The sequence below is a fragment of the Monocercomonoides exilis genome, assembly GCF_001643675.1.
Source record: "Monocercomonoides exilis strain PA203 chromosome Unknown scaffold58-502437, whole genome shotgun sequence".
Lineage (NCBI taxonomy): Eukaryota > Preaxostyla > Oxymonadida > Polymastigidae > Monocercomonoides > Monocercomonoides exilis.
The window spans coordinates 437764-463211 of record NW_027150603.1 but is presented as its reverse complement, the minus strand read 5'-3'; the positions used below and the strand labels follow the sequence as shown (position 1 = coordinate 463211).

The 25448-nt window shown below is 37.9% G+C and overlaps 6 protein-coding genes across 6 annotated transcripts; 2 read left to right on the top strand and 4 right to left on the bottom strand.

Annotated features, from left to right (window-relative positions):
• Window positions 1–45: 45 nt before the first annotated feature.
• Window positions 46–5956, top strand: MONOS_14850 (uncharacterized protein; the record flags this gene model as incomplete). The annotated part of the gene is made up of 6 exons (XM_067867687.1): window positions 46–4559; window positions 4676–5167; window positions 5218–5330; window positions 5428–5564; window positions 5659–5756; window positions 5878–5956. 6 exons carry the CDS (start codon window positions 46–48, stop codon window positions 5954–5956), a joined length of 5433 nt encoding a protein of 1810 aa, XP_067719922.1.
• A 157-nt stretch (window positions 5957–6113) lies between these two features.
• MONOS_14851 (putative squamous cell carcinoma-related oncogene) lies at window positions 6114–7850 on the bottom strand. The gene is made up of 8 exons (XM_067867688.1): window positions 7759–7850; window positions 7654–7703; window positions 7486–7602; window positions 7248–7413; window positions 7114–7183; window positions 7001–7064; window positions 6827–6909; window positions 6114–6671 (listed from the first exon to the last, which is right to left on the bottom strand). The coding sequence occupies exons 1-8, from the start codon at window positions 7824–7826 to the stop codon at window positions 6498–6500; spliced, it is 792 nt and encodes a 263-aa protein (XP_067719921.1). The 5' UTR covers window positions 7827–7850; the 3' UTR covers window positions 6114–6497.
• Window positions 7851–7853: 3 nt separating this feature from the next.
• On the bottom strand, window positions 7854–9708 carry MONOS_14852 (coronin). Its single transcript, XM_067867689.1, has 2 exons — window positions 9420–9708; window positions 7854–9325 (listed from the first exon to the last, which is right to left on the bottom strand). Exons 1-2 carry the CDS (start codon window positions 9693–9695, stop codon window positions 8024–8026), a joined length of 1578 nt encoding a protein of 525 aa, XP_067719920.1. The 5' UTR covers window positions 9696–9708; the 3' UTR covers window positions 7854–8023.
• A 74-nt stretch (window positions 9709–9782) lies between these two features.
• Window positions 9783–10565, bottom strand: MONOS_14853 (putative large subunit ribosomal protein L29e; the record flags this gene model as incomplete). Its single annotated transcript, XM_067867690.1, has 3 exons — window positions 9783–10221; window positions 10290–10394; window positions 10512–10565. The coding sequence occupies 3 exons, from the start codon at window positions 10563–10565 to the stop codon at window positions 9898–9900; spliced, it is 483 nt and encodes a 160-aa protein (XP_067719919.1). The 3' UTR covers window positions 9783–9897.
• A 2-nt stretch (window positions 10566–10567) lies between these two features.
• On the bottom strand, window positions 10568–12057 carry MONOS_14854 (putative calreticulin; the record flags this gene model as incomplete). Its single annotated transcript, XM_067867691.1, has 2 exons — window positions 10568–11840; window positions 11982–12057. 2 exons carry the CDS (start codon window positions 12055–12057, stop codon window positions 10708–10710), a joined length of 1209 nt encoding a protein of 402 aa, XP_067719918.1. The 3' UTR covers window positions 10568–10707.
• A 2307-nt stretch (window positions 12058–14364) lies between these two features.
• On the top strand, window positions 14365–23229 carry MONOS_2568 (uncharacterized protein; the record flags this gene model as incomplete). The annotated part of the gene is made up of 1 exon (XM_067872493.1): window positions 14365–23229. One exon carries the CDS (start codon window positions 14365–14367, stop codon window positions 23227–23229), a length of 8865 nt encoding a protein of 2954 aa, XP_067719917.1.
• Window positions 23230–25448: the final 2219 nt, after the last annotated feature.

Here is a 25448-nt window from a genome sequence, read left to right as displayed (position 1 = left end):
CAGGAACATTTGATCACAGATCACCTTTTAAAATTTCTTTTCGTTATGTCGACTTTTCTAAGCACCCCACAAACTCAAAAACCAGGTGGGCTAACTTTAGATTTTTCATATATTCAAGAAATGCAGCCAGCTTCCTTTAGCGATTCGGATTATGAAGACATATCTGCTTCTGAACTTTTGGAAGAAATTCCTGGGCCAGATGCGTTAGAACACAAAATAGATTTCACTGAGGCGCCAACAAAACTGATTAATGCAATAGGTCCTTCAATTACATGCTTGATAGAAAAATCAGTAAAAACTGAAGAAGCTTTATGTATTGAAGCTGAGGGTGATGAGAAGTCTCCGAGTGCTTCACCTCACAGAATTACGGAGCTTGTTGCATTATTAAAATCTACAGATTGGAAAGAAAAGTTGGGAGCAATCACGGCTTTATTTGGGGCAGTTACAAGTTATATCAAAGATTCAGCGGTCACTGATGCGATGTCAAGAACATCCCACCAAGAAGTTGTTGATTCTTTATTCAGAATTTGCATTCACATGGACGTACATAAGTCTAAACACGTTCGTGTTGCGGCAGAATTCTTGAATTGTTCAGCTCTTCTGTGCGAGGCATCTGTTGAAAAATCTGTTACAAGCTTACAAGTTATACGTGTTATCACGCTTGAAGCAATTGGTGCAGTTTTACCAATGGCGATAGACAAAATTGGAGCAACTGCAACAGAGCTTCCAGCAAAGCAGTTTTTAACGAATTGTTGCCTCTTGTATTCCCCAATTGTAGTTTGCCCAAAAGTATTTGAGATGATTCAAACAACAAAAAATCAAAAAGCAACAACGTCCGCTTTGGGATGGCTTCTGAAAGATGTCATCCAGCGGTTTGGCTGTGAATATGTTAACCTTTCAATCACACACAATTTTCTTGTGCCCTTTTTCTCTGATCGCCAAGCAACTGTCAAAAACTTGGCATTTTCTTGTTCTGGGCTGCTTCTTCGAAGCTATGGCTCTGAATATGCTGATGTTCTCAATGAAGATCAGAAGGTGACTGACGACCATCGCTCAAGCATCCAGAAAAAGGCTGATGACACTTCGGGCCTTCCTCTCCAAGAGCCAGAGCTATTTCCTCTTTCTTCGCGTATTGGTGATGCTTCTCATTCATTTCAAACAGAAATTCCAGACGGAGAAAACGAACTCTCTCACGTTTCAGAGCCCATTCAAGCTGCCAGATCTGGTAAATCAATGCAAAGCAGTTCTCCAGTTGCATCGCCTTTCAACGAGCCTTCTTCATTTCCGCCAAGATCCCCTCAGCAAAGCAGCAAAGTGTTCAACCAATCATCTTCTCTTTGCTCTCCAATGATTTCATCGAGAACTAGTTCTGATTTGATCATTGAACACAAAATGAAAGCGTCTCCTTCGAATCTGTCTTCTTCTTCATCTGCTTCTGCATCTGCTTCTGCGTCTTCCTCTTCTTATGCTGCTTCTGCTTCTGCTTCGGCGTCTGCCTCTTCCTCTTCCTATATGTATACTTCATCATCACCATCGCCATCATCATCTTCTTCTTCTTCTGTCAGCACAAACATGAGAATGGACAATGAAATAGATTCGTTACCCCTTCATAGCCTTGATTCACCATCCGCACCGAATCGACAAGAACAAGCAAATAAAATGACTGTTTCTCCAAACGAGAGCAAACACTCTTCACCAAGCCAGGCAATGGACAAGTCACCCGAACAAGCACCGAAACAGCAGTATGCCCCTCCACAGCACGACATGCAAAATCCGCTGAGCGGACCCATTTCACAGCTCAGAGCATCACTTGCTGCAGCCACATCGAATGGGCTGACATCAGACACAGCAATGTCATCACATCAGCCTTCTTCTTCTTCTTCTTCGTATTTTGGATATCTCACAGCTGAAGAATACACATCAGTCGAACAGGTTGCAAGTGCTGTCACGTCAAATTCGCAGAGCATCACAGCTGAAATGCTGGCAGATCTTGTAAAGTGTTTGAGCGAGCTGTTTGCGCACCCAAACAGGACGATAGCCATTGCGTGCATAAGACTCTCTGAACTGCTCATCCGCTGCATGAAGGACAAAGCCAGCACATATGCCACAATCTTGTCTGTGCACATATTCTCCTTTCTCGGTGCAGATGATGAAGGTGCAATGCAAAGGCAGCTCCAGTCACACAAAGCAGAGCTGATTGAGAAAGAGAGACAGCGCCATGTGCTCGAGCAGCAGCAGAAGGCGCTGTATCAGCAGCAGGTTGAAGTCTACCAGCAGCAGCTCTGTCTTCTCCCGCCCAGCCAGCAGCGGCTGCTTCCTCCGCCTCTGCCCCTTCCATTGCCTGCACTTCCTTCACAGGAGTACCAGTTTGAAACACAGCTTCCATCTTTACTGCTGTCCCATCCAAACTCCATTGAGACTTTAAGCTCAGCTGCTTCATCTGCACTGGATGCGTTTGCTGCAGGTGTGGGGATCACTCAACTTTTGCCTCCTGCCTCGACACTTTTGGGAGTGGATTCGCACAAACAGCGCCGAGCGGTGTTGGAGTGGCTGCTTCCGCAGGTCGCGCAGTGGGCGCAGCAGACACAGCCGACGGCACAGCAATCCGAAAAGGACTTGTTCAAAGACGGAATCTCGCAGTGCATCCGCCCACTTGTGTGGAAGTACAGCGCCAGCAGCAGCTACGTGAAGCACATGATGAAGCTGCTGTTCATCGAGGTCATCAGAGCGGCAGGCGTCGATGCAGTTGTGTTGGAGGCGAACCAGCTTCCGCAGAGAGAGATGGACGAAGTGATAAGCGCACTCCAGTTTGCGAAGCTGGCAGCGCAGTCGGCACAGCCACTGATCGGGTTTATGATGGGGCTGGAGAGAGAGAAAGAGGAGGAGAGACGCAGCGAAAGAATGCGCAGGGAAAATGAGAGGCAGTCAATGGACATTGAAGGAATGCAGCAATCACCACAACGCATGTCAGAAACGATGCAAAACATGATGTCTTCTTCCTCTTCCTCTTTTCCTTCTTCTTCTTCTTTATCTTCTTTGCCCTCATCCATTTCACCAGCAAACGTTTCATCACTTCACTCCACCTCGCAACTCTCTTCTTCGATGGCCGATGCCTCCAGCACTTCATCCACCACACCTTCTCAGCCATCCACTTCACAATTCGCATTTCAGCCATCAACACTTCAGCAAATTCAGCCAAATCAGCCAAAGGTTCAGACACCACTCCAGCCGCCTTTTGCTCTCCCTTCATCCACATTCACCATCACTTCATCTGCTTCGTTTCCTTCTTCTTCACTTCAACCTGCTGTCTGCTTTTCAGCTGATCAGTGGCTCTCCATTGCCCAGACAGTGTTTGGCAGTTCTTCTTCTTCCTCCTTTTCCTCATCCTCCTCCTCCTCTTCTTCTTCTTCCACTCCTTCTTCTTCTCTCCTGTCAGCTGAAGACTCAATCAATGCACTGATCACGGACCCCTCAAACGCCCAGAAGTTCTACTCGATGTTTGCTGTGCAATACCCCAACGCCGAAACACTCGAGCCTCTGAAAAGCGTCCTCCCCTTTTTTGTCTCTCTGTTCACCAAGCATTTTCAGACACTTTTCACGAAAATGTTTTCTTCGCTGCAGTCTTTCCCAGCCAACCCGCAGATGGCGCAGCATCTTCTGCTTCTCATCCACAACTCGCTCGACTTCTTGTCCTTCTTGTTCACCTCCGACATCACCGTCAACGAAATCCCCTTTGACATTCTGCAGCAGCTCGTTGAGACTCTCATCATCGCCCGACTGGAGCCTGCCCTTCCGAAAATGGGCGAGCCGTTTGCAGTTCTGAGCCAGAAAGTGGAGAGCAGAGGAAACGACATCTTAGAGCGGGCGGACCGGACGGATGTGATGCGCATTCTGATCAGGCTGCTGGGAAAGGATAACCTGCCTGGCACAGTTCTGCCTCTTTCTCCGGCAGCAGGGGCGATTCCGGAAGTGCTGTGGGAGAACGACTCGTTCATCAACAGAAAGAGCCGGGTGGTGACGAAGCTCCTCTTCCACTTCACACAGGCGCTGACCTCGTCTGCCTCGCGCATCTGTCTGAACGAGCTTGTGCCTGACATCGACCTCTTTCTGTCGGCCTCTCAGCAGGCCATCTCCTTCTCCGCCACGCAATTCCAAGCATCTTCAGCAGCAGGCCCTGCCTCCCAGTACGCCCTGGATGCGCGCTCCATCTTCCGCATCCGCCTGATGAAGACGATCCTCTGCGCCCTCATCCACCTCTCACCTGATCGAGGACTCTCTGTTCTCCTTGCACTTCGGCGCTCGCCTGTTAATCCCCCTTTCACACTGTCGATTATTCGGTCAATCATCCACATCCAGCACGGAACTGATGCATTGAGTCATGCTGACCAAGCAGCACGTGATATATGCGGATGGGGAGATGCGCTTGCTTCGAGTAATGCAATGATTACAACTAAAACTCAGATGATTCAAACAGAAGGTGTTAGTAGTGTTGCTGATCCATCATTCTTTTCTCTTCCAGATATTCTGCAACTTTCTTCAACTTTGCCAGCTGCATTTAGGTGAACGTTATTTTTTTTAAGTGTATTTTTATTACAAACTAGAAATTGTTTTTGGATTTTGAGTTTTTTTAAAATTTTTAGAACCATATTTATTTATTTTCGATTAAATTTTAAAGAAGATCAATGGCCAGAATACTCCACCCTGGTTTCGATCTTCGAGCAAAACTAGGAAAATATGGAACTCAAGCAACGATTTCTCAAACCGTTGGTGGATTTTCTTCTCCGTTTCCTTTGTATAAATCCTCAAAACCAATTCAAAATAAAGAGAATGAAATAACTGCAGCACCAAAAGATATAAAAATGAAAGAACCTCCTGCAATCGATGTTAAAAGTGATTCTCCTTCGTTAAAAGTTGGGCAGGAACAGCAAATGCCGATAGCCACGCCTCAAAGGCCAGCACAAATATTGACATCTTCACCCTTCAAAGCAAATTCACCTCACATTTCAACAAGAACCACACAAGAAAAAACGCCAGCTTTAACTCCCACAAGGGTTAGGCCTCAAACTGCTTCTCATTTGTCAACGTCTTGCATTCCTCTTGAACATTCACCTTATCGAAGAGTACGAGCTCAAAGTCCTGCACCTTGTGTAAAAGAGCCTCAATATTGGCGTGCATTGTTTTTATCCAATTTATTAAAAGGTTTATTTTTAAATTCAGCTCTGGAAAACGGCACTGCACAGAATGGGGAAGAACTTCTCTTTCTTCAAGCATATTTTCTCCACGGCAAACGAGCCCACAAAAACATTCTGGCATCAGATACATACCACCTCGTTTGTTACATGTGATTTTGCTTGTTTTGCGAATGAATTATAATATCTATATCTTTTTATTTTCAAAATTTTTTGAATACATTATATTAAAAATTAGCTCAACATCCAGAAACACCTTCAAGAAGAGGAAGAGCAGTATCTGCATGCAGAACTCCGTCTCGTGAATCATCTCTTCTTCCTGTTTTGACGTATGAATACAACAAGGAAATGAACGATGGTGGCTCTTCTCGTGTTGTATGCTTTTTTTTTTTTTTTTGTCAATTTGTTGAAAATTCAAATTTGTCTGCATGTTGCGCAAAATCGATATTTTCATTTAATTCCTGATTAGTTTTCTTTGATTAAAGAAGATCGCATCAAATACAAAGAAGCAATCATGTCATCAAGTCAACAGTGGAATTCACAAAGGACTTCTTTTGAGCTGAACAGGTTTTTATTTGTTATGGCATCATGTTTCTAAATGTAAATGTTTAATATCTCTTTTCTATCTATCTATTTTTGAATTGTTCTGATTAATCTCAAACTTTTTTTTAATTTTGCTTCTAAATAGAACGAGAGGAAGAACAGCAGATTCTTCTCTTACGACTCCTGTTTATCCAGAAATGGCTCGAAGGCGTTCACCTCTTTAGCTTCTCTAATTTCAATCTGTCTTCTTCTCCTTATTCAAACACATCGTCTTTCAGATTCTTCTCAACTCTCCAACACTTTTGTTCTAATTCTTGTCAGTTAGAATCCAAATTTGATTTTATACTCTTGAATGTCTATTGTGTTTTTTTCTCATTTTTTTTTTTTTTTTTGTTTTGTTTAATTTTAGTTCTTTTCCAAATTGTTGTTTTCTGAAAAATAATAATCGTTTATGCAATTAAGCCATTTCATAAGAATGATGTTAAGCTTGGGAATTGTTCATATCGAATTCGGTGCATGGTTGAAATAAGTGATGCAAACTTGATGCATCGTACAGAACACATATTGCACACTTTATAAAAAATGAATGTTTGAGCCCATTTGAATGAGTAAACAGAAAGAAGCTTAACTTTATTTTTTTAGCTTTTGAAATAAATATGGAAGATAAAATGCAAAAGGTAGGCCAACCAACACGAAAAAAAAGATCTCAAAATGACCCCTCAAAAATTATGCACAGGAGTCAGACGTGAAGTGAAGCAACGTTGTTTATCTTTTCTTTGGGAAATCCTTTTTGCCTCCCTTCTTCCAGTTCACAAAGTCTTCAATCAGAACTGGCCAGGCGCTTTCTTCCTCAAAGTTTGACAAGTCGGGATGGACTTCCTTAGAAAAGTCGAGAAGAAGAGTCCACGTGTCCAGTGAAATCGTGTTCGGCTTCTTTTTCTGTATTGTTCATAGTTGAATCGTCAAAAAATAAAATTTAACAAAAAGTGAAAAATCAAAAATAGAAAGATAGCATTAAATTATTTGATTTATAGATTTTTTTGAGTGGATTATTCATTTTGTGAATAGTTATTTTTTAATGAAAGTGTTCAAACCTCTAAAAACTCGCACCATTCATCCAACAAAGCAAACTTCCCTTTCAGTACAATTTTCCAAACATCAATGCAATCAGCGCAAGCTATTTTCCATCAAAAATAATCATAATAGAAATTTTTATTTGTCAAGAAAATATTTAAAAAAAAGGAAAGAAAGAATTTTAAATTGCATACGAAGCTGTTTTGACGTTCCTTCTCCTAGATAAAGAAGGAATACGTATCTATAAAATTTTTGAAACTGTATTCAATGAATATTACAATTTTAATCTTTAAAAACAAGAGCATACTTCTTCTGCATCTGTTATTGACTGTCTCAAGCGAGGTAATTCTCTTTTAAATGAAGCTACGTCCTGAACTCTAAAACCAGGAGAAATGACCAATTCAAAAAATAGATTTTTGAGAATAGTTATTATTTTCAAACCCAACTCCCTGACATCCTTTCACAAAATCATCATGAGAAATTTGCCCAAGAAGCTTGCATCCAAGCTTGTAGGACACAATCAAGCTGTCAATTTCTAATGGATCAACACCTATATCTGTCAAAAAGTCAACAAATCCATCTTCTTGAATTGCATTTGCAACCGAATCTAAAATTCAAATTTTAACAATAAATATTTCTTTATTGTTAAAAATAAATTGTAATTCTATTTTATTTTAACCTTTGTATTTTTTAAAATATTCTTCAATTTTGGCTGGATCGGTACGAGGAACTGGAGATGGTTTTGGTGCTGGCAATGGATATAGATGCTGGTTTTCGTAATACTCATTAACAGCAGCTTTAAAATAAGAGGGGTTTTAAAATAAACTTGGTAGAAATTTGTGAAAACCTTCAACTTTCCAAGCAGTTCGTTGAAGAAGTCGTTCTGCGATTTCTTGACTAAAGATGAAGAATACAATTATTAAATATTCACTAAAAAAAGAGAATTGCACACGGGCACCCAATGATATTGCAGACTTGTTCTTTAAGTGAAGTTTTGTTGGGAGATCCAAACCAAGACATTTCTCAAAAAATCAATTTTCAAAATGGTTACTTGATCGTAAAAGTTTTGTTGGTCCAATTCTAAATTTGCTATTAACATTATTTGAGCAATAACACTCTTCAAAAAAAAATTAAAGACAAAAGCTTTGACATAAACAATAAAAATCATAGCCACAAAGAAATTCAAAAACGTTTACGTTCTGATTGTGAAATGTTCCTTACAGTTCTGCTTTCTTTTCTTCAAGTTGCTTCTTCAATTCTGCGATAGCTTCATCTTTTGTGACAATGTCCTTTTGCAACTCTTCAATTTTCGCTTTGGTGTCTGCAATGTGTTCGTCTTTTTCTTTCAACGCTTTCTCAAGCTGTTCAATTTTCGCAGATCCATTTCCTCCTTCTGCCTTTGCTTTGATTTCAGCCAGCTGCTTTTCTAACTCTGCAATTTTCGCGTTTGCAGCGTCCAGCTGTGTCTTTGGCACATGCCCGTCGGGAATGGAAGGTGTTGAAGACGAAGAAGCGGGTACAAACCCAGCCGGTTGTGGCGACTGCACAGGAGAAGGAGAAGGCGTGGCGCTTGCAGGAACCTCATCTGCGCTGCAGTGCTCGCCTTTCCCGTCGGCTGTGAAGACGTAATATCTCGGCGGTTTGTTCTCCCCTTTGATCCACTCTTCGCCTGTCATTGAAGGTGTAGTCGTGTCCACTACTGGCGGGTAGATGTCTGCCTGGAACATTTCTGATCGACGTGGAACAACAAACGAGATGGGTTCAATAGAATCTTTTGCAGTAATACGGAAGAACTTCATGATTTCGCAGTGTTCGGAATGCACATACTGCTTGGGAAGAGCTGTGAGGCCACGTGTTGGTGTGCCCTCTGGGAAGGTGGTGATGTAGAAGAAGTGTGGAGGATCTTCAGTGAGTTCATAGTATCTTATGTTTGCCTCACCTTTCGACCCGATGAACAAAATCTGTGTGGCTTCATCAAAGAATGGCATCATGATACCAGATGCTTGATCAATCACGTTGGACACGATTGGCTTGGTTGTATTTCGTTCATCCCATATGAGAACTTGACGATTGCTTCCTTGCCCAAATCCTGTTGACATGAGCCAGTTTCTCTTGTTGTTGAAGAGGAAACGAGCTGTTTTCACTCCAGCATGTGATTGAATTTCAAGCACTTTTTGATTGGATCTTACATCAAACAAACGTATTTTTTTGTCTCTGCATTGGGTTCCAATCATGTTTCCTGCTTGGTTCCATTGGAAGGATTGGATTGCATCTCCGTGTTGACCATCAATTGAAAAGACTCTTTCCTTTGAATTCAAATCCCACACTTTAATGGTTGCATCAGCACCCGCAGATGCAAGAATCCCTGAGGCACATGGATTCCAAATAACTTCAGTGGATTTTCTTCCGTGTCCAGTAAAAGCTGCAACTGGCTCTTCAATTCCATCAGCTGGCATTCCGCTCTCTGGAATCTTCCAAACACGAACTGTGCAATCTTCGCATGTTGTTGCAATTGTATCCTAAAATATTGGATGGAAAAAATAGCAAAGTGAAAAAAACAAAGATGATTAATTTCAGTAATTTATGAATAATGTGGAAATAAAAAGTGCAGACTGGATCATGTGGGCAAAAATCCATATCTGTAACAGGGCGTGTGTGACCTCGAATGAGGGGCATTGACGTTGGGTGACGTCCAACTTGTGTTGAAGGAAAGACGCAAATCGCACCTCCTCCAGAACCTTCCCAAATGTAAGAGATGTACTTGTTGTTCACCTTTATCATGTTAGTGTCGAGAGTAGTTCCTGTTCCTTTTATGCCCTCATACATAAACTCACGCTTGGCGAGCTCTCCAAACACATGACGGAATTTGCTTTTTCTGACAAATGACATTTCGATCACACGAAACCTTAATTGACCTTTCAAAAAACTTGTTGAACACTTCTAATTGCATCAATCTATTTATATATTTGCTAATAATTTTTTTTCAATTTTTTAGGAAAAAAAATTAAAATGTATTAAAAAATGCTTTTGTTGAAGACAAAGTCAAGATCATGAATGAATAGCTTCAGCTTCTTGAAATGTGTGAAATAATTTAATTCTTTCCTGCTTTCTTATCTTGTTTTGGAGCTGCAGCTTTCTTTGGCTTTTCGTTGGCTGGTGCTGCTTTTTTCTCAATCTTCTTCTCTGCAACAGATTTCACTTGTTGCTTTTTCTCTGCTTCTTGTGGTTTTTCTTGTTTTTGAACAGCGACAACTTTTTTCTCTGAGGCTTTTGAAGTTTTGTCGGTTTTTGTTTCATTAAGTTTTCCCTTCTTCTTTGCCAGAAGGTCACGCTTTCTTTGAGCAACAAATTTGGCCAAATTCTTCCTGTTGTGCTTGCGAACAAAGTGAAGATTTCTCAAATATTTTTGATCCATCTATTAAACAACAAATTTGAGAAATTCCAAAAAAATAAGTGCACTCTCAATAAAAGAAGTGTACAAACATAGCGACGTGAGAATTGGCCTTTCTGTTGTGGCTTCTTAATTCCATTTCTGTGTGCTTTATGATTCTGGTTGTGATTTGTGTGATTTTTTGACTTTGCCATTGTCTGTTGAAAATTTTGTTTGTGAAATTAAAAAATGATAAAATCAAAAATGTAAAATAAAATATTTAATTTATGAAATCATGTTATCATCCAACAAATTGTATTTAAAGCTTCACAAACTTCACAATGAAATTTTATTGATCTAGGGCAAACGCGGATTTTTTCAAAAACCATAATTTCTAAAAATAACATATTTTACAAATCAGAAGTACGCAAGTTGAGATGATTAATACAAACATCAAATTAAAAAAATGCAGTATTAATAAATGCGACAAGTTAAACAACAATTTTCATGATCAATAATAATTATAAAAATTTACAATTCTCTGACGTCATCATCGTCATCATCGTCGTCATCATCATCGTCATCGTCATCGTCATCGTCTTCATCTTTCTTTTGGTTCTTGAAGAGATCCTTTCCACTCATTGAGAAAGTCTCTGGCTTCTCGTATGGATCATACACATCTTCATATCTCTTTGTGGGCTCCCAGTTCTGCTTCACAAACGTGCGATACTCTTTCAAATCGTCTCCAATGAAGAAGTTGTCGAAAATAGACCCGCTTTTCGGCTGATAGATTTCAATCCCCACATATCTTATCTTCTTGAATGCAGCATTCCTCCTGGCCTTCTCCCAGTCTGGATTCGGAATGCGTGGAGCCTTCCATTCTCCTTTATATTCTGGGTTCTTCACCAACGGCGGCATCCAGACGCCTCTGTAGCGCGGATTGGGAATTCGTGGGGCACTCCACTCTCCGTGGAGCTTCTCTTTCCACCAGATAGGCTTCTTCGCCTTGTGGTCGACAATCGTCATCTCCTCCTCCCAGTCGTCTGGCTTCTTTGCTTTCGGGTCGGGAATCTCAGGCAGCTCAACCCAATCCTTTGGTTTTTTTGCATCTGGATCAGGAAGTGTCGGACCATCAAAAGCTCCAGGGAAATCAACATACATTTTCCCACTTCTTTGGACTTTGTTATCGATTCGTATTTCATAGGAAAGATCAGGGAACATGATAATAGTAAACATATGAGTACGTGTATCTTTTTCCAAGCGAAGTGGTGTTGTGTGTTGATATTCGTTTCCATGTTTTTTAAGAATTAATTGAACACGATCAGAATGTCCTTTATCCTGATCTTGACCAAACATAATGTAATATGGAGTTGTTCCATCAAAATCGGTTTGGTTAATGCCTTCTGGTAGTATTTTCACATAAGAACCACCGACCTGAATATCTTGCTCGTTTTTAACCATGTACGAAAATATAAATGTTTTGTTGTAAGTTGAAATTGTTCTTCCAATATCAGCAGAAATTTGATAATATCCATCATCAGTTATTGTTTTCATTCCTTTGGATCTTTCGCGATTTTGGCATTTTTTTGGTGCTTCAATTGCCCATTCTCCTTTATAATGTTTTGTCTTATTAACTGCAAGAACCCAACGATCCTTCCATTTATCTATTTAGATTATTTTTTTAAGTAAGTTATATTTAAAAACAAAAATTTTTCGAAATAAGAATAAGTCCATCAAATGATCATCCAATTAAGAAATGACGATAAAAAATAATATGAAAACAAGAAAAATTAGCTCCATCGAACCTCCATCAGCAAATTCTTCTTTCCAAATAATCTCTGATGAAAAAAATGAAATCAAAGTCAGAGAAAAGACGAGCATTTGCAAAAAAACTCTTCTTTTGAAACAAAAAATGGAATATCTTGATCAAAATAATAAAAATTTATTAATATATTTAAGCAGTTTATATCATTGATCAAGATGCAGACTGCAGAAAAGTTTGTGAAAATTGAAAATGTTGTTTGAATTAAGTTTTCAAAACTTTGTGAATAATTCTGAACGATGAAGAAGTTTAATCCTTATATTTGAACATTAATATTTTTAAAGAAAGAAGAAACATGAAACATTAATTTCATCAAAACAATTTTTTTTTTTTTTTTTTTTTTTTTTTTTTTTTTTTTTTTTTTTTTTTTTTTGTGCAAAAAAGAATATTTTTATACCAGAATAAACTCAAATACTAACTCAAATTCATAACGAAAGAATTGTTTGATCAAACAAAAAATGTGTTTTTTGAGTTCTTTTAATTCAAGAAAAAGAGCGAATTCCGTCCAGTCAAAACACGATGTCATCACATCGAATATAATCATATTCGTTTATTGTCAAAATTTTCCCTGTACGAACATTTTTTTCACATTTTCTATTCATTTTCTGTTGCTTATTATCACATGTCTAAATATATTTAATCACACTTAGTATTTTAATGGATTCATTTCCAATAAAAAAATGGATTTTAAGTTCAAAAATTTCCAATTTTTCGAATTTTCAAATAATGCGTGAATTAGTCAAAATATTGTTTGTTAATGACAAAAACTGTTTTCGAAAGAAAAAAAGTGCTTTTGAAAAGAATTAATAAAAATGGGACATAATTTTTTGTCTTATGAATTTTGTTCCTCACTGTTCTTTCAAAGATTTTTTTTTTCGATTTTTTTATATTTTTATTTCAGATTGCACGACAATGCAAAAAATAATAATCAAACGATGCAGAAAAAGTTTGGAACAAGTCATTGAAATTTTTCATTAAAGAAAAAATTCTGCACCAAATGGAATAATTGACCCATTATTTATTTAATTAACATAAAAATTTTATATTTTTTCTATGTCAAGCAAAATCGCTTTTTGTCATTATCGGATATAGTCTCAAAAAGAAGTGCAATAATATTTGTGATAATATTCTATTAAAACTGTATTTATCAAACTTCATTGGATTACAAAAAGCAAAACAATTCCTTTTTCATTATACGGGTGATAACGAATTTATGATAAAGTTGAAACAAAAATTATTAATAAATTGAATTAAAAAAAAGTTGTCTTTTCATTTGGGAACTCTTTTTTTTAAAAGTTGCAGAGTAAATATTTGAGTTTTAATATTTCTAATCATCATTTGAACGCTTAAGGCGATAATCACATCTGATTTCTCCGAAAAGTTTATTTGATTTAACAAGCAATTTTTATCCGATGTTATTTGCATAATGAAATAATGAAATGGAATTATAACTCAAAGTGTTCAAAAAATAATTAGAAAATTCCATCACAATTATTAAACATTTTCAGGTTTTCGAAAAAAAAATCCTTTTTGTTTAATCAATTTTTTTTCAATTTCAATTTCTTTCTTTTTTCTTTCTTTTCTTTTTGATCAATCCTCTCTAAATCATCAATCACTATGAATTCTCCACATTGGTGAATCATTTTTTACGATCAAATTTAACTAATCAAAAATTCGATTTGAAAGATTTCCAGATATAACAAGAAAACAAACACAAAAATTAAAGGTATTATTTAAAGTGATAGTGAAATTTCGACTACCTTAAACAAATTCATTTTTAATAACGAAAATGTTAAGAACAATTTCAAAGAAACAAACTGTCCAAAAAGATGAAATGGCCGATTCTATTTGAAGTCAAATTCTTTCCAACACAAATTTCGGTTTGAAAAATGGAGTTGAATGATGAAAAAGAACCCTTGACAAACAAACAAACAAAAAAAAAAGAATAAAATAAAAAATAAAAAGAATATAATAATAAAAAAATTTATTTTTTTTTTCTCAGATATTCTTTTCCTTGAAAAAAAGTCATGATTTGGAAAATAATTACTCAATTTGTTATCAAAATATTTGACAAAAATGTTTCATGAATTCGTGTTGAAAATTTACATAAAATATATCATTGTTATTATACGTTTCGTGAAAAAATATTAAATGAAAGAAAAATATCCACCAACATTTCAACAATATCAACAATAACTTGAAAAGGCGGAAATTATCATTTAAATAAAAATCAATTTTTTAATATTCTTTTTTGAGGTTCATTTTTTTTCGAATTCTGTAATTTCAATATCAAAAAGTTATTTATTAATTTGTTCACGCACAAAAATTGATATATGTTTATGGGATATATGATCTTCAAAAATAAGATGAGTATTTTGTGGAAAAAGAAGACACTGTTCAATTTTAGAACAAGCCTTATTTTAATATACGTTATTAGTGCAAATATATGTTCAACTTTTCGGGTGGATTTGCTGGAGTTTGATCTGCAAAAAAAGCCACAATTAATCCATTTCGAACTTGGCAGAGAGTCGAAAGACCAACAATTTCATGGAGATTTTGAGGACAAAAAAGATATACATAACATATTTTTTTGTGATTTATGGAATATTTACGGGATTTATCGAAACCCAAACGTATTTAGAAAAATACACTCAACAATAAATTCTCGCATTGTTGAATCAAATTCATCTATATACTATTCTTCTATAATATTTAAAGGCAACGAAAGAAAACATTTATTATCCATAAATGCGGATTCATGGTGCTTTTTGCATAATGTTTTGATTTCTGATTTGAAAGAAAGAGACCATTCGCCATTTTTATGCTTTGGGTCGCTGAACCTCTACAACGCTTCGCAATTATCATCAACTCAAAGTGTATGTAGAAGTTTGTCAGAGACGTCAATTTCAGCATCAATTTGCATTTCACAATCGATTCTAACAAATTTAATTTTTTGTGGAGGCGGAAGTGTTCTTCATTGTGGAGCTTGCTCATCAGAAAAATTGGATTGCTGCTTATTTAATAACATTACCCAAGAAAATGCATTAGAAGACGAAAAGCCAGGACTTTGTGCATTGAGGAGCACATTCGACAATTGTGTTACATCGTGCACAACGAATGTTCTTGAAGGAGGGATAATTTGTGGAACCGTGCTTACAGCAGCAATTTCCACATCACCTTTTACTTCACTTTTATCGTCTAATTCGTCGTTTTTGATGAATACAAGGGTTGACAACTCATTAACTAGAAGATATCAACTTTCGACAACAAGAAGTCAATATTTTAATTTATGCGAATGGGTTGGTTGCACTGCTGAGTGTGGAGGGGCACTTTATGTTCATGACAATCAGGAAGCAACGCTCACAGTACTCAATTCTTCGTTTTCCAATTGTAAAGCAACAAAAACAAAAGGAGGCGGAATTTTTGGATTCAATATATCCGAGGTTGCTGTTAACAATAGCCAATTCGAAAAATGCACGTCTGCAGCACTCCAAGATGATGGAGGAGGCGGGGGTGTTAGTTGCAATTATATAAGCACACAAGTGATATCATCTAATTGCCTTTTTGAAGATGGTTGGTCTGGAAATGATGCAGGCGGAATAAGTATTTTGTATTGCACCTTTTCAAAACAAGAAATTGGTATCATGGGATGTTTTTTTCGAAACTGTAGCGGAAATGATGAAACAAGCTCAGCAGGAGGGGGATGCGATGTCCTTGACGCTGAACCCAAAATGTGTTGTCATTCTTGCTGTTTCGTAAACTGTTATTCACAAGGTGGCGCTGGAGGAGTGATGATAAGGAGATTCCTTCCAGAAGTGACTATTTTTTATTATTGTTTTTTTCATAATAACACTGCTCAATTAGGAGGACACGATATTGTGATACATGATGCAACTCAAAATCAAATTGATGCAACATGCCTTTCAACCAGAACAACAACAAACAAAGTTTCAATAAGTTATAAGACTATCAAGGATAAAAGTAGTTGGCTGAGAACTGGAGGACGAGAAAGGTATGTGTCCAATTCGCAAAATGTTGAGAGAGCAAAAGACTCATATTTTTGTGGATTTGATAAAACATATCCATGCCTCACAATCAGTCATTGCATATCCCAAATGATTGTGGGGTTTGTTGAAGAAATCAGGGTGCTTACAGGAACGGTTGTAGAAGAAAAAGGAGTTGACGTTGGCGAGAAAACGATAACTGTAAATGGCGTCTCTTCATCTGGTTCTACCATCAGAACAAAATTTGAGGCAAATGGATTGAAACTGTTTTGTGTTGGAAGGGGAGAATTAGCTGCGAACAATCTTTCAGTGGTTCACAACACCTCAATTGAAAACAACAGAAGAAGCAAACTGTTTGAAGTGAGAGGAAGTGGATTGATGAATTTGAAGAGATTGAATATATCAATGGATGCTACACATTCAAAGAAGAGAAGCATTCAGAATTCGCTTGTGAAGGTGGATGGGGGAGAGTTGAAAATGAAAGACGTGAGATGGGGACAAACATTCAGCATCACAAGTTTGATTTCGCTGCCTCAGGAAACGACTGTTTCATTGCTATTTAATAACAGCGTATTCACCAACATAGTGAGGACAACAGCAGGACCATCGCTGATGAATGCGAGCGAGGGGTCACATTCAATAACCCTTAAAGGGTGCACATTTGATGGTTGCGGAAGTGAACTCTCCAATTTTGGAGGGAGCATGATGTTTGGAATAGGAAGCGGCAGTTCATTGACAATGAATGGAGGTTATATTAGAAACTGTAATGCCTCAATCACTCAAGGCAGAGGGGGAGGGATTGGGCTGAAAGTGAAAGATACAAGTACAGAGTTTCTGATTTCATCAGCATTTGAAGGGAATAGGGCCAAATGGGGAAGCGATATTTTTGTTGATTCAATTGATCTGAAATCGACAGCAAAAAGTGGGAAAATAACTTCATTGACAGCTTCATTTGATACAAAGAGCAAGATACAGGGATATGATAATGGGAATACGTCATTCCCAATTCCTCTATGTGTTTATTTGATTCCTTTACCAGAAGAGATTATTGCGAGTAATGTTGATGCATTTGATTATTTTTATTGTGGATTTTCTGAAGTCCCATGTTTAACTCTGAGACATTCTTTGACTAGGCAAGAAAAGGAAAAGAAGATTGTCGTTGATGGGATGATTGAAATTCAATATGAGCTTTCATTTGACTCCTTCAAGCACACGATCAGAGGCAAAGATACAAACAGTGGATGGCTTGTGATTGACAATTCCGATGGAAGTGAAGGAAGTTTGATAACAATAAGTGGAAATACTGTTTTGAAATCACTTGTTTTCTCTGTTCCTTCTGCTCTCCAAAATCACAAAGCGTTCTTCTATTCTTCCTCACAATTATTTTCGCTTAAAGATTGCTCACTGGCTTTTCAAAATTCCCAGTCAGCGTTATCTTATGTGTTTTTATCAGCAACAACAGGGAAGGTTTCTGTTTCATCGTTGAATGTATTGTCTCTATTTATTGGAAATTGCCCATTGATTTTTCTTGATGGAAGCAATGCTGCTGGTACATTCACCTTCATGAATGTTGAGGATATTAGCACTGCAACAAATAGCATTTTGTTTGAAGCGGAGAATGGAGCATCTTTAACGATTAAAGATTCAACACTTTCAGCGAAAGCATATTCACAAACAGATTTGCCATCCGAATCAATTCGAGTGATTTCAACAAATTCAGTAAAGATGCTAAAGCTCACAAACAATACGATGGGTGGTTTCAGAAGAATTGAAGGAAATGGAGGAGCAGTTGAATGCACACTTGGGAGAGATTGTTCTCTGGAAATAGTTGGAGGAATGATATCTGGATGCCGGAGCAAAGGAGGAAATGGAGGAGGGTTGTGGGCTGAGATGAAGGAAGGATCAACATTCACTTTAGGGAACATGACTAATACTGACTCAGCAAGAACAATATTTTCAAATGATGAAAGTGGTTTGTTGCAATTTACGAGTTGCAAGGCAACACAAAACACAGATGGAGAGCACGGATATGGAGGAGGGATTTATCTTCATTTGGAAGATGGCGCGAGTTCATTCATTTTGAAGAAAGCGTCATTTGCTGGATGTGATGCCAGAGAGGGGAAAGAAATCTTCATCAATGCGAATGAGCTTTCAAGTGTGATTAGCAGAAGGTCGATTGGATTTGAAGTTGATATGAGTGACTTGACAAGACTGAATGGGTTTGAGAGATCAACATTGAATGAGACATTTGCCATCCCGTTGGTGGTGTATCTGTGGGATAACTTTTCAGGGTCTGCCTTTGTTGGGGGATCATCAAGTCACGACTTTTCGATGTGTGGGTATGAATTGTTTCCGTGCTCTACCATTGCGAAGGCTGTGTCAAACCATTTTGAAGAGAAGAAAAAAGATATAACCATTCTCGAATCGTTTGCATTTGAGGAAGAATTTAATTTTCCAACTTATGAATGGATCATCAAAACAAATAAGAATGAGATGAAATGTGATGTTTCTGATCAGAAAGAGGGAACACAAAGTGGATTGATTGAAAACTCAGTCAGTGTGTCTGTGAGTGGTATTGTATTTTCTTTGAAGAAATCGCTGACCTTTCACGAAAGTGTGTTTGAGTGCTGTTCAGGGAAGCTCACACTGAATGGATGTGGGATGGAAGGAGGCGCTGAGACTATTTCGACAGTGTTTGTGAAGGCTGTTGGAGGGATCGTGGAGGTGAATGAGTTTGGATCAAAAAATATCAAAAAAGGAGATTCATCGTTTTTCATTGTTGTTGAAGGGAATGGAGAGAGCGTGCCTTCTATGAATATGACGAACAGCCATTTTGGAGAAATCTCATTTGGTGATGGGAGCGTTGTTGAGTGTCACGGGGGGATTATTGAAGAGATGTCTGAGTGCACATTTTCATCGATCACTCGTTCGAAGGGAAGTGGAGGGTGCGTAGGCTTTTCGAACGAGAATGATAATGATGGAAGAGATTACAAAGTTGAAATAAATAACTGCACATTTGAAGGATGTGCTGTTGTTGGAGAAGAAAATGAGATTGGAGGAGGGGCATTCTTTTATGAAGCGTCTGCAAATACGAACCTGTTGATGAGCAAGTGTGAGTTTTATGGTTGCGCAGCACCATATGAAAAGGAAAGTGTTGGATATGGAGGAGGAATCATGCTGCAGTTGTTGAAAGAGAAAGAGGAAGCGTTTGTGATATCCTCACCTGTTTTTTCATCTGATAAACCAAACAATGCGAAGTTTGGGAAGGATTTGTTTATTTCATCTCCATCGCTTATTAAGAGCATCAAGAACGAAACACTGCCATTTGTGAAAGATAGACTGGAGGCATTGACCGAAGACTCGATGAGGGGATATGATGGAGAAAACAGGGAATGTGCAATCCCACTGGTCTATTTCTGGAAATCGATTGGTTCGAGTGTGCATGTAGCAGAAGAAGGAAATGATGTTGTTGTATGTGGACTATATGAGTTTCCGTGTGAATCTGTTGATTATGGGCTGAATCGAGGGAGCAATATAACACTTGAGTCGATGATGTTTCACGGGGTTTGCAATGCGAGGAGTGTGACAGAGATGAATGGGCTGAAATTGGAAGGAACAAATATGGAATCAGACAAAATCAGATTTGCTCAAGCACTTGAAGGGGATGGAGATGTTGTTGTTGAATGCAAAGGGGCTGTTCAGTTCAGTGAATTGGGGATTCTGATTCCCAGTGACTTTGAGAATGGAGCAAACATCCTTATCCAGACAGGTTCAGATGCAGTCAAAACGAGTGTTATCGGATGCTCAATTTACACAAATGAAAATGTGAAAGATGAGGTGTCATTTGTTCTGATCAGTGCTTCGAAAGGAATTGTTTCTATTGAAAAGACAGAAATAGCTGGATTCTCAACGATGCATGAGATAATGAGCATATCAGCTGATTGTGTGACAACCATGAACAATGTGACATTTGAAGATATTTCATTGAGCGGGAAAAGTGCAATTGCGATGAGTGAAAGTGTGATTTCCGGAAGAGAGGATGACGATATGGGAGAGGCATGGAACTTTTTGTTTGAGCAATGCAGATTCATGAATGTGAAGCACAATGTGGCAAATACCCCTTCGTTGCTTTGCTGCAATGTGCAGAATGAAATGAGATTGAAAATGGAAAATTCTATCATTGATGGTTGCGGATCGACAAGCTCGAACGAAGGAGGGAGTATATTTTTCCTGCTAAACAAAGGCGGACGGTTGGAAATGAATTGCACGAAAATTGCAGGCTGTTTTAGTACAAATGTTGGAAGAGGAGGGGGTATGTTTTTGAAGTCACTGAGCACAGCACAGAAAGCACTACCATTTGTGCTATCGAACATCACATTCAAATGGAATGTTGCACTTAAGGGAAGAGACGTTTTTGTGAAATGCACCAATCTTGAAACCCAAATTTCAGAGCAACAATTCCTGATTGATTTTGGGGAGCCATTTGTGAAGGAGCTTGCAATATGGGGGTGCACAGCAGACAATTATGGAGACGAGGAGGATCTTTTGCAAAAAATGCTTGTTTTTAGGAGCGAATTTATATTTGTGTCTTCGATTGCAGGGAACAGTAGTGACAACAAGAACTGTGGGGAAATGACAAGCCCGTGCTCTTCGCTAAATGTTGGGGTGGGCCACATCATTCCTTCAGATTATTCGCAGCTGTTAATTTGGAATGAAACAACATTAACTGGTTCGTGCTCAGCTCAGAAGGTGACCATTAAATCGATGGAAGCGAACAGAAATGCAGAGATAAAAGTGAATGAAATTAATTTAGCTGATGAAGGAGCTGTGACAACTTTAGAGTCTGTTCGACTTGAGAAGGTGTCATTTGTTTTCGATGAAATGGAAAATATTGTCTGCTCGTGCTTGATACATCAGCTGAATGGATCTCTCATTCTGGAATCTGTTTCATTTCAATCGGAGAGCAGATCAATGGAGAATTCACAGACCCTTTTTGACTTTTCTCTGATTGTTGTTGAAGAAGGGTTGTTTGAGGCAGAAAAGTGCAGTGTTGGCCACTTGAAATTCTCGAAGCCTGTGTTTCAGATATTGCACTCAAAAAAAGCAACATTTGAAGATGTGGGAGTGGATGATGTAGAATGCAAGAGTTCATTGATTGAATGTGGAAAGAGTGAGAAAGTGAGCATTTCGAAGCTTGCAGCCACAAGTATTTGGTTGGAAGAAGAGAGTCTGATATTTGATTATGGCCATTCTTCACTCGTTTTATCTTTGACATTATCATCATTCACAAACATCAGCCGATCGAGTGATGGGTCTTGCATTGTTTGCACAAGTCATCCGATGAGTGGATTTGAGATGTGCAACTGCTCTTTTCATGAGTGCTCATCAGAGTCATCAAAGGGGAGCCAAGTGTCAATTACATCTGCAGAGAAGATATTGATGGAATCGTGTGTGTTTGAAGGAAATCTTGTTTCAGGAGCAGAAGAGAATGAGATTTCTGATGAGGTGTGCAAATGGAATGGGTCAGTTGTTGACTTCTCGAAGAGTTCTGTGATGATGAAAGATACAACAATCTGCAACTCCTCAAAGGGAGGGATGACAGTGAATGGAGGTACAATGAATATCAAAGATGGAAGATTTGAGAACAATAATCCTTTAATTGCAAAATATCCTTCTCTTTGTAGAAACATAATCTGCTCTGTTTCTGCTTCACTGATGATTTCTAGTTTGAAAGGAGGAGATGGAGTGAAAGATAACTCATCGATGTGGATATTGAATGATAAATGTCTATTTGAAGGGATTATTTCTGAGAGGGCGTCTTCATTCTTCATTCCAGAATTGGAGAGTGTTGAAGCAAAGGAAGTGGAAGAAGAAGTGGAGATTGCGTTCAAAGGGAAGCTCCTTCTCCCGTGCAACCTGTCATTTATGGCTATGAAACAGATAGGAGAAGAAAAGCAGATTGAAAAGTTTGTGTTTGATGAAAGTGGATTTGCTTCGGAGACAGAAGCAAAGGGGAGGGTACAAAAGGAGACAATAAGTGAGGCAGGAGAGGAAGCAGAAGTGAGAGTGTGCATTCTGTTTGGGAATGCTGATGCTCCATTATCAACACAGTCGTTTATTCTGAAGAACAGAAGCGAGCCAAAACGAAAGGAAGATGAAAAAATATCTGAGAAAGTCAACAAAATTGAATGGAGTTTAATTGCCTTCATTTGTTGCGTGATTGCTGTTGCGATTCTGTTATTTGTAATTATTTTAATTGTTGGGCTTAAGCAGAAGAAGCATAATAGAAATGGAAGGGAGATTGAAGATAGAGATATTGATATTATAAAGAATGTTAAAATTACTGAATGCAGAAAAGAAGATTTTGTTCAAAGAGTTGAAGAAGAGGAACTGAGAACATTGTTGATGGAAGAATCAAGAAATGAGATGGATGCAATTACAGAGAAGGTTAAGGAGTTTCAGCTGTGCGAGAACAAAGTAATTGCTGAAAATACATTTGATTGTGAGGAAGTGATGAGGATGGTACCAGTGAACTGTGTGGAAATGCAGACAGTAGCATCGTTTCAAGTCTGTGAAGAGAATAAATGCATAAAGACTGACGTTAGTGGAAATGAAAATTGGGTACAGGAAATGGGTAGAAAAGCGAAAAAACTGAAACGAAAAAAGGGAAAGAAACCAAAACAAACAGAAGAGATTGATAAAAGTGGAGATGTGATGGAAGAGACGATAGTTGGACTTGAGAGATTCAATAAATTGGAGGAATTGAGCAGTGATACTGTTGATAATGGAAGAAATGAAAGGCCAATAGAATATTATATTGGATTATCTTCTGCACCAAATAGCCATTTTTCAATCTATGGAGACAATTCAGAGGAGAAGAGTGCAGACAAGTTATTGGAAGAAAAGATTAAAGTATTGAAGGAAGATTTGAAAAATGAAGATGGGGAAGAGGAGGAAAGAGCAATAATGGAAATCGGAGAAGTGATAGAAGCAAGAGGGAAGATAAAAGAAATTGAAGGAGAAGAATTGATGAAAGAATGTGAAGGGTTTGAAGGGGAAGTGAAACTGATGGATATTGATGGATGCCGTGATCAAAAAGAAAATTCAAATGGAGAAATGGTTAAGCAAAAAAGAAGGAAGAAAAAGAAAAAGAAAAATAGGAAAAGAGAAGAAAAATCAGAATTTGCACAGAATGTAATTGAAATGGGATTGCTTGATGCTGGATAGAAGGATGTTGATCAAGACAGATAATATGGTTGTGCTTGCTTCAGAAAACAAAGGAGTATGTGAGGGAGGGAAGAATGAAGCTCAGAAGTCATAAAGAGTAATATTCTAAAAGTGCTTTCGATGCCATACCTCGACTGATGGAAACTCTGATGGAACGGTTTTGTTCCTTGAAAATCAGTTCATTAACGAAATGAAAGACCCTCCAATTAAAGTTCTTGTTGTATTTTCTCAAAAGAGAAGGATTGGAATTGCCTTTCCATTCTGAAAACTCGCCTATTGCTGCCATTGCTATTGTGCCTACTATTTCACGAAGCTTTTATATTCATTTTTCGATTCAATTATTTTATTTTATTTTTTCCCCCATAATTTCTTCGTTTTTATCTTTTTCCAACCGGAAGGATAAAAGAAATCATTTCACATGATATGTTAATTATTCAATTGTAAAATTTTTAAGTTAATATTATTGTTTCTTTTTTTCCCTGTTTATTTCAATGGATTTCGTTGTTTTGAATTTTTCAATTAAATGGAAAGTTACATTTTCACTCTCACACCTGACTAGAATTACTTTAATTGTACACTGAGCTTGAAAGCGGACACAAAATTTTTATGTTTTTCACTTCACAAACGTCCTTGAATTAAATGACTTTATAGCTTCATTATAATTCTTTCATTTTCTCTAATTATTTTCTACTATTTCATGTACATGTTGCAAAAAGAAAAGCAAATATCGCTGAAAGTCACACTCACGCAAGCAAACATTGACTCCTACTTCTTCACAGATGCGTCACCCTGTTTTCTCTCTCTTTTCTGATGACATCGAAGAATGCGAATGGATCGTATTCATTCGATGTGTTTTTTTCACCTCTTCAAAAATCTGTTCAACCAAATAAAGAAATAATCTCATTATTTCCTTTTACATTTTCTTTTGGTTCATTTCTCTTTTTCCTTCTCATTTCTCATTTCGGTTTGTAATTCTAACTCTATCAAAAAAAAAAAAAAAAAAAAAAAAAAAAAAAAAAAAAAAAAAAAAAAAAAAAAAAAAAACGATATTTTGTTATTGAATATCATATTTTCAGAATCCACTTCAGAATATTTTGGCGTTTTTTATTATTTATGGAAAAAAATGCCCATTTTTCAAATTTAAAGAATGCTTGGTTCAAGTCTGTTGACAGAAAATGAACAGGTTTTGTTTCAATGAGCATCTGCTTGCATATTTATTGATAACGAAAAAATACCAATTAATATCAAAATTATATTTTATAAAAACACAGTGAGACAGGTTTGCTCCGAGAAAATGAGTATTGATTCAAAGTGTGGATGGTTTGAGTGAAAACTTAACCCTCTCCAAAATGACGTGGAAAAAAGGGTGAGATAAAATACAAAACAATAACATTAAACATTGTATTATAAAATAATGCATTGCCCGCTTCACTTCACCACCGACTTCGCCTTTTTCCATGGTCGCGAAGACCAGAGGGCAGGGGACTTTGCCCCTCGGAGCTTTCTCCTGTTGACCGTGCAGGGATCCTGTGAGGCAAGCATTACGGTCGGAGCAGAAAGAAAAAGCACTCTTTCTTTCGCGAGGCGTGGAAAAGAAAACTGCTTGTGCAACACTCTGCCTCCCGCTCTTCTGCTGATCCAGCAGAGTAAATCCACTCACCACACGCTGTGTAGGCAATCTGACTCTTCTGTGTAAAAAACAATCTTTATCGTGTTGAGGAGAAAGCATTTGATTAATACTGTTTATTCAATCTATTTGCATATTTCCAGATCCTAGACGTGCACTAATCATTTCGTGTGTTTATTCTTCCTTTCTCTCTTTCTATATCTCGCCCTTTTTTCTAGTCATCTCCCCACACCCTTCTGGCTCCCCCTCGCACCACTCCGCATATCGTCTCTCCATCCGCATTCGTATTATCTCGGAGCAAACCTGTCTCACTGCGTTTTAATCAATTCGCAATGGAGCGAGTCTATAAACGCAAGGAGCAGGTTTGCTCCTCAATAATGAGTCTCGAAATCCCTTTTCTTTCCGTATGTGTGATCTAAAACCCCTTTCCTAGCACGCTCTAGTGCGTTGGATGAGTTGAGAGCGTGCGTGTAGTGGTGCGGACCTCCTGCTCTACACCCGCTCCCTCTTGGGGTATCTTTGGGGAGACATCGGTCTGGCCCTTGCCTCTTCAGTGTCATTACCTATCTGTCCAATACTTCTTCCGCTACGC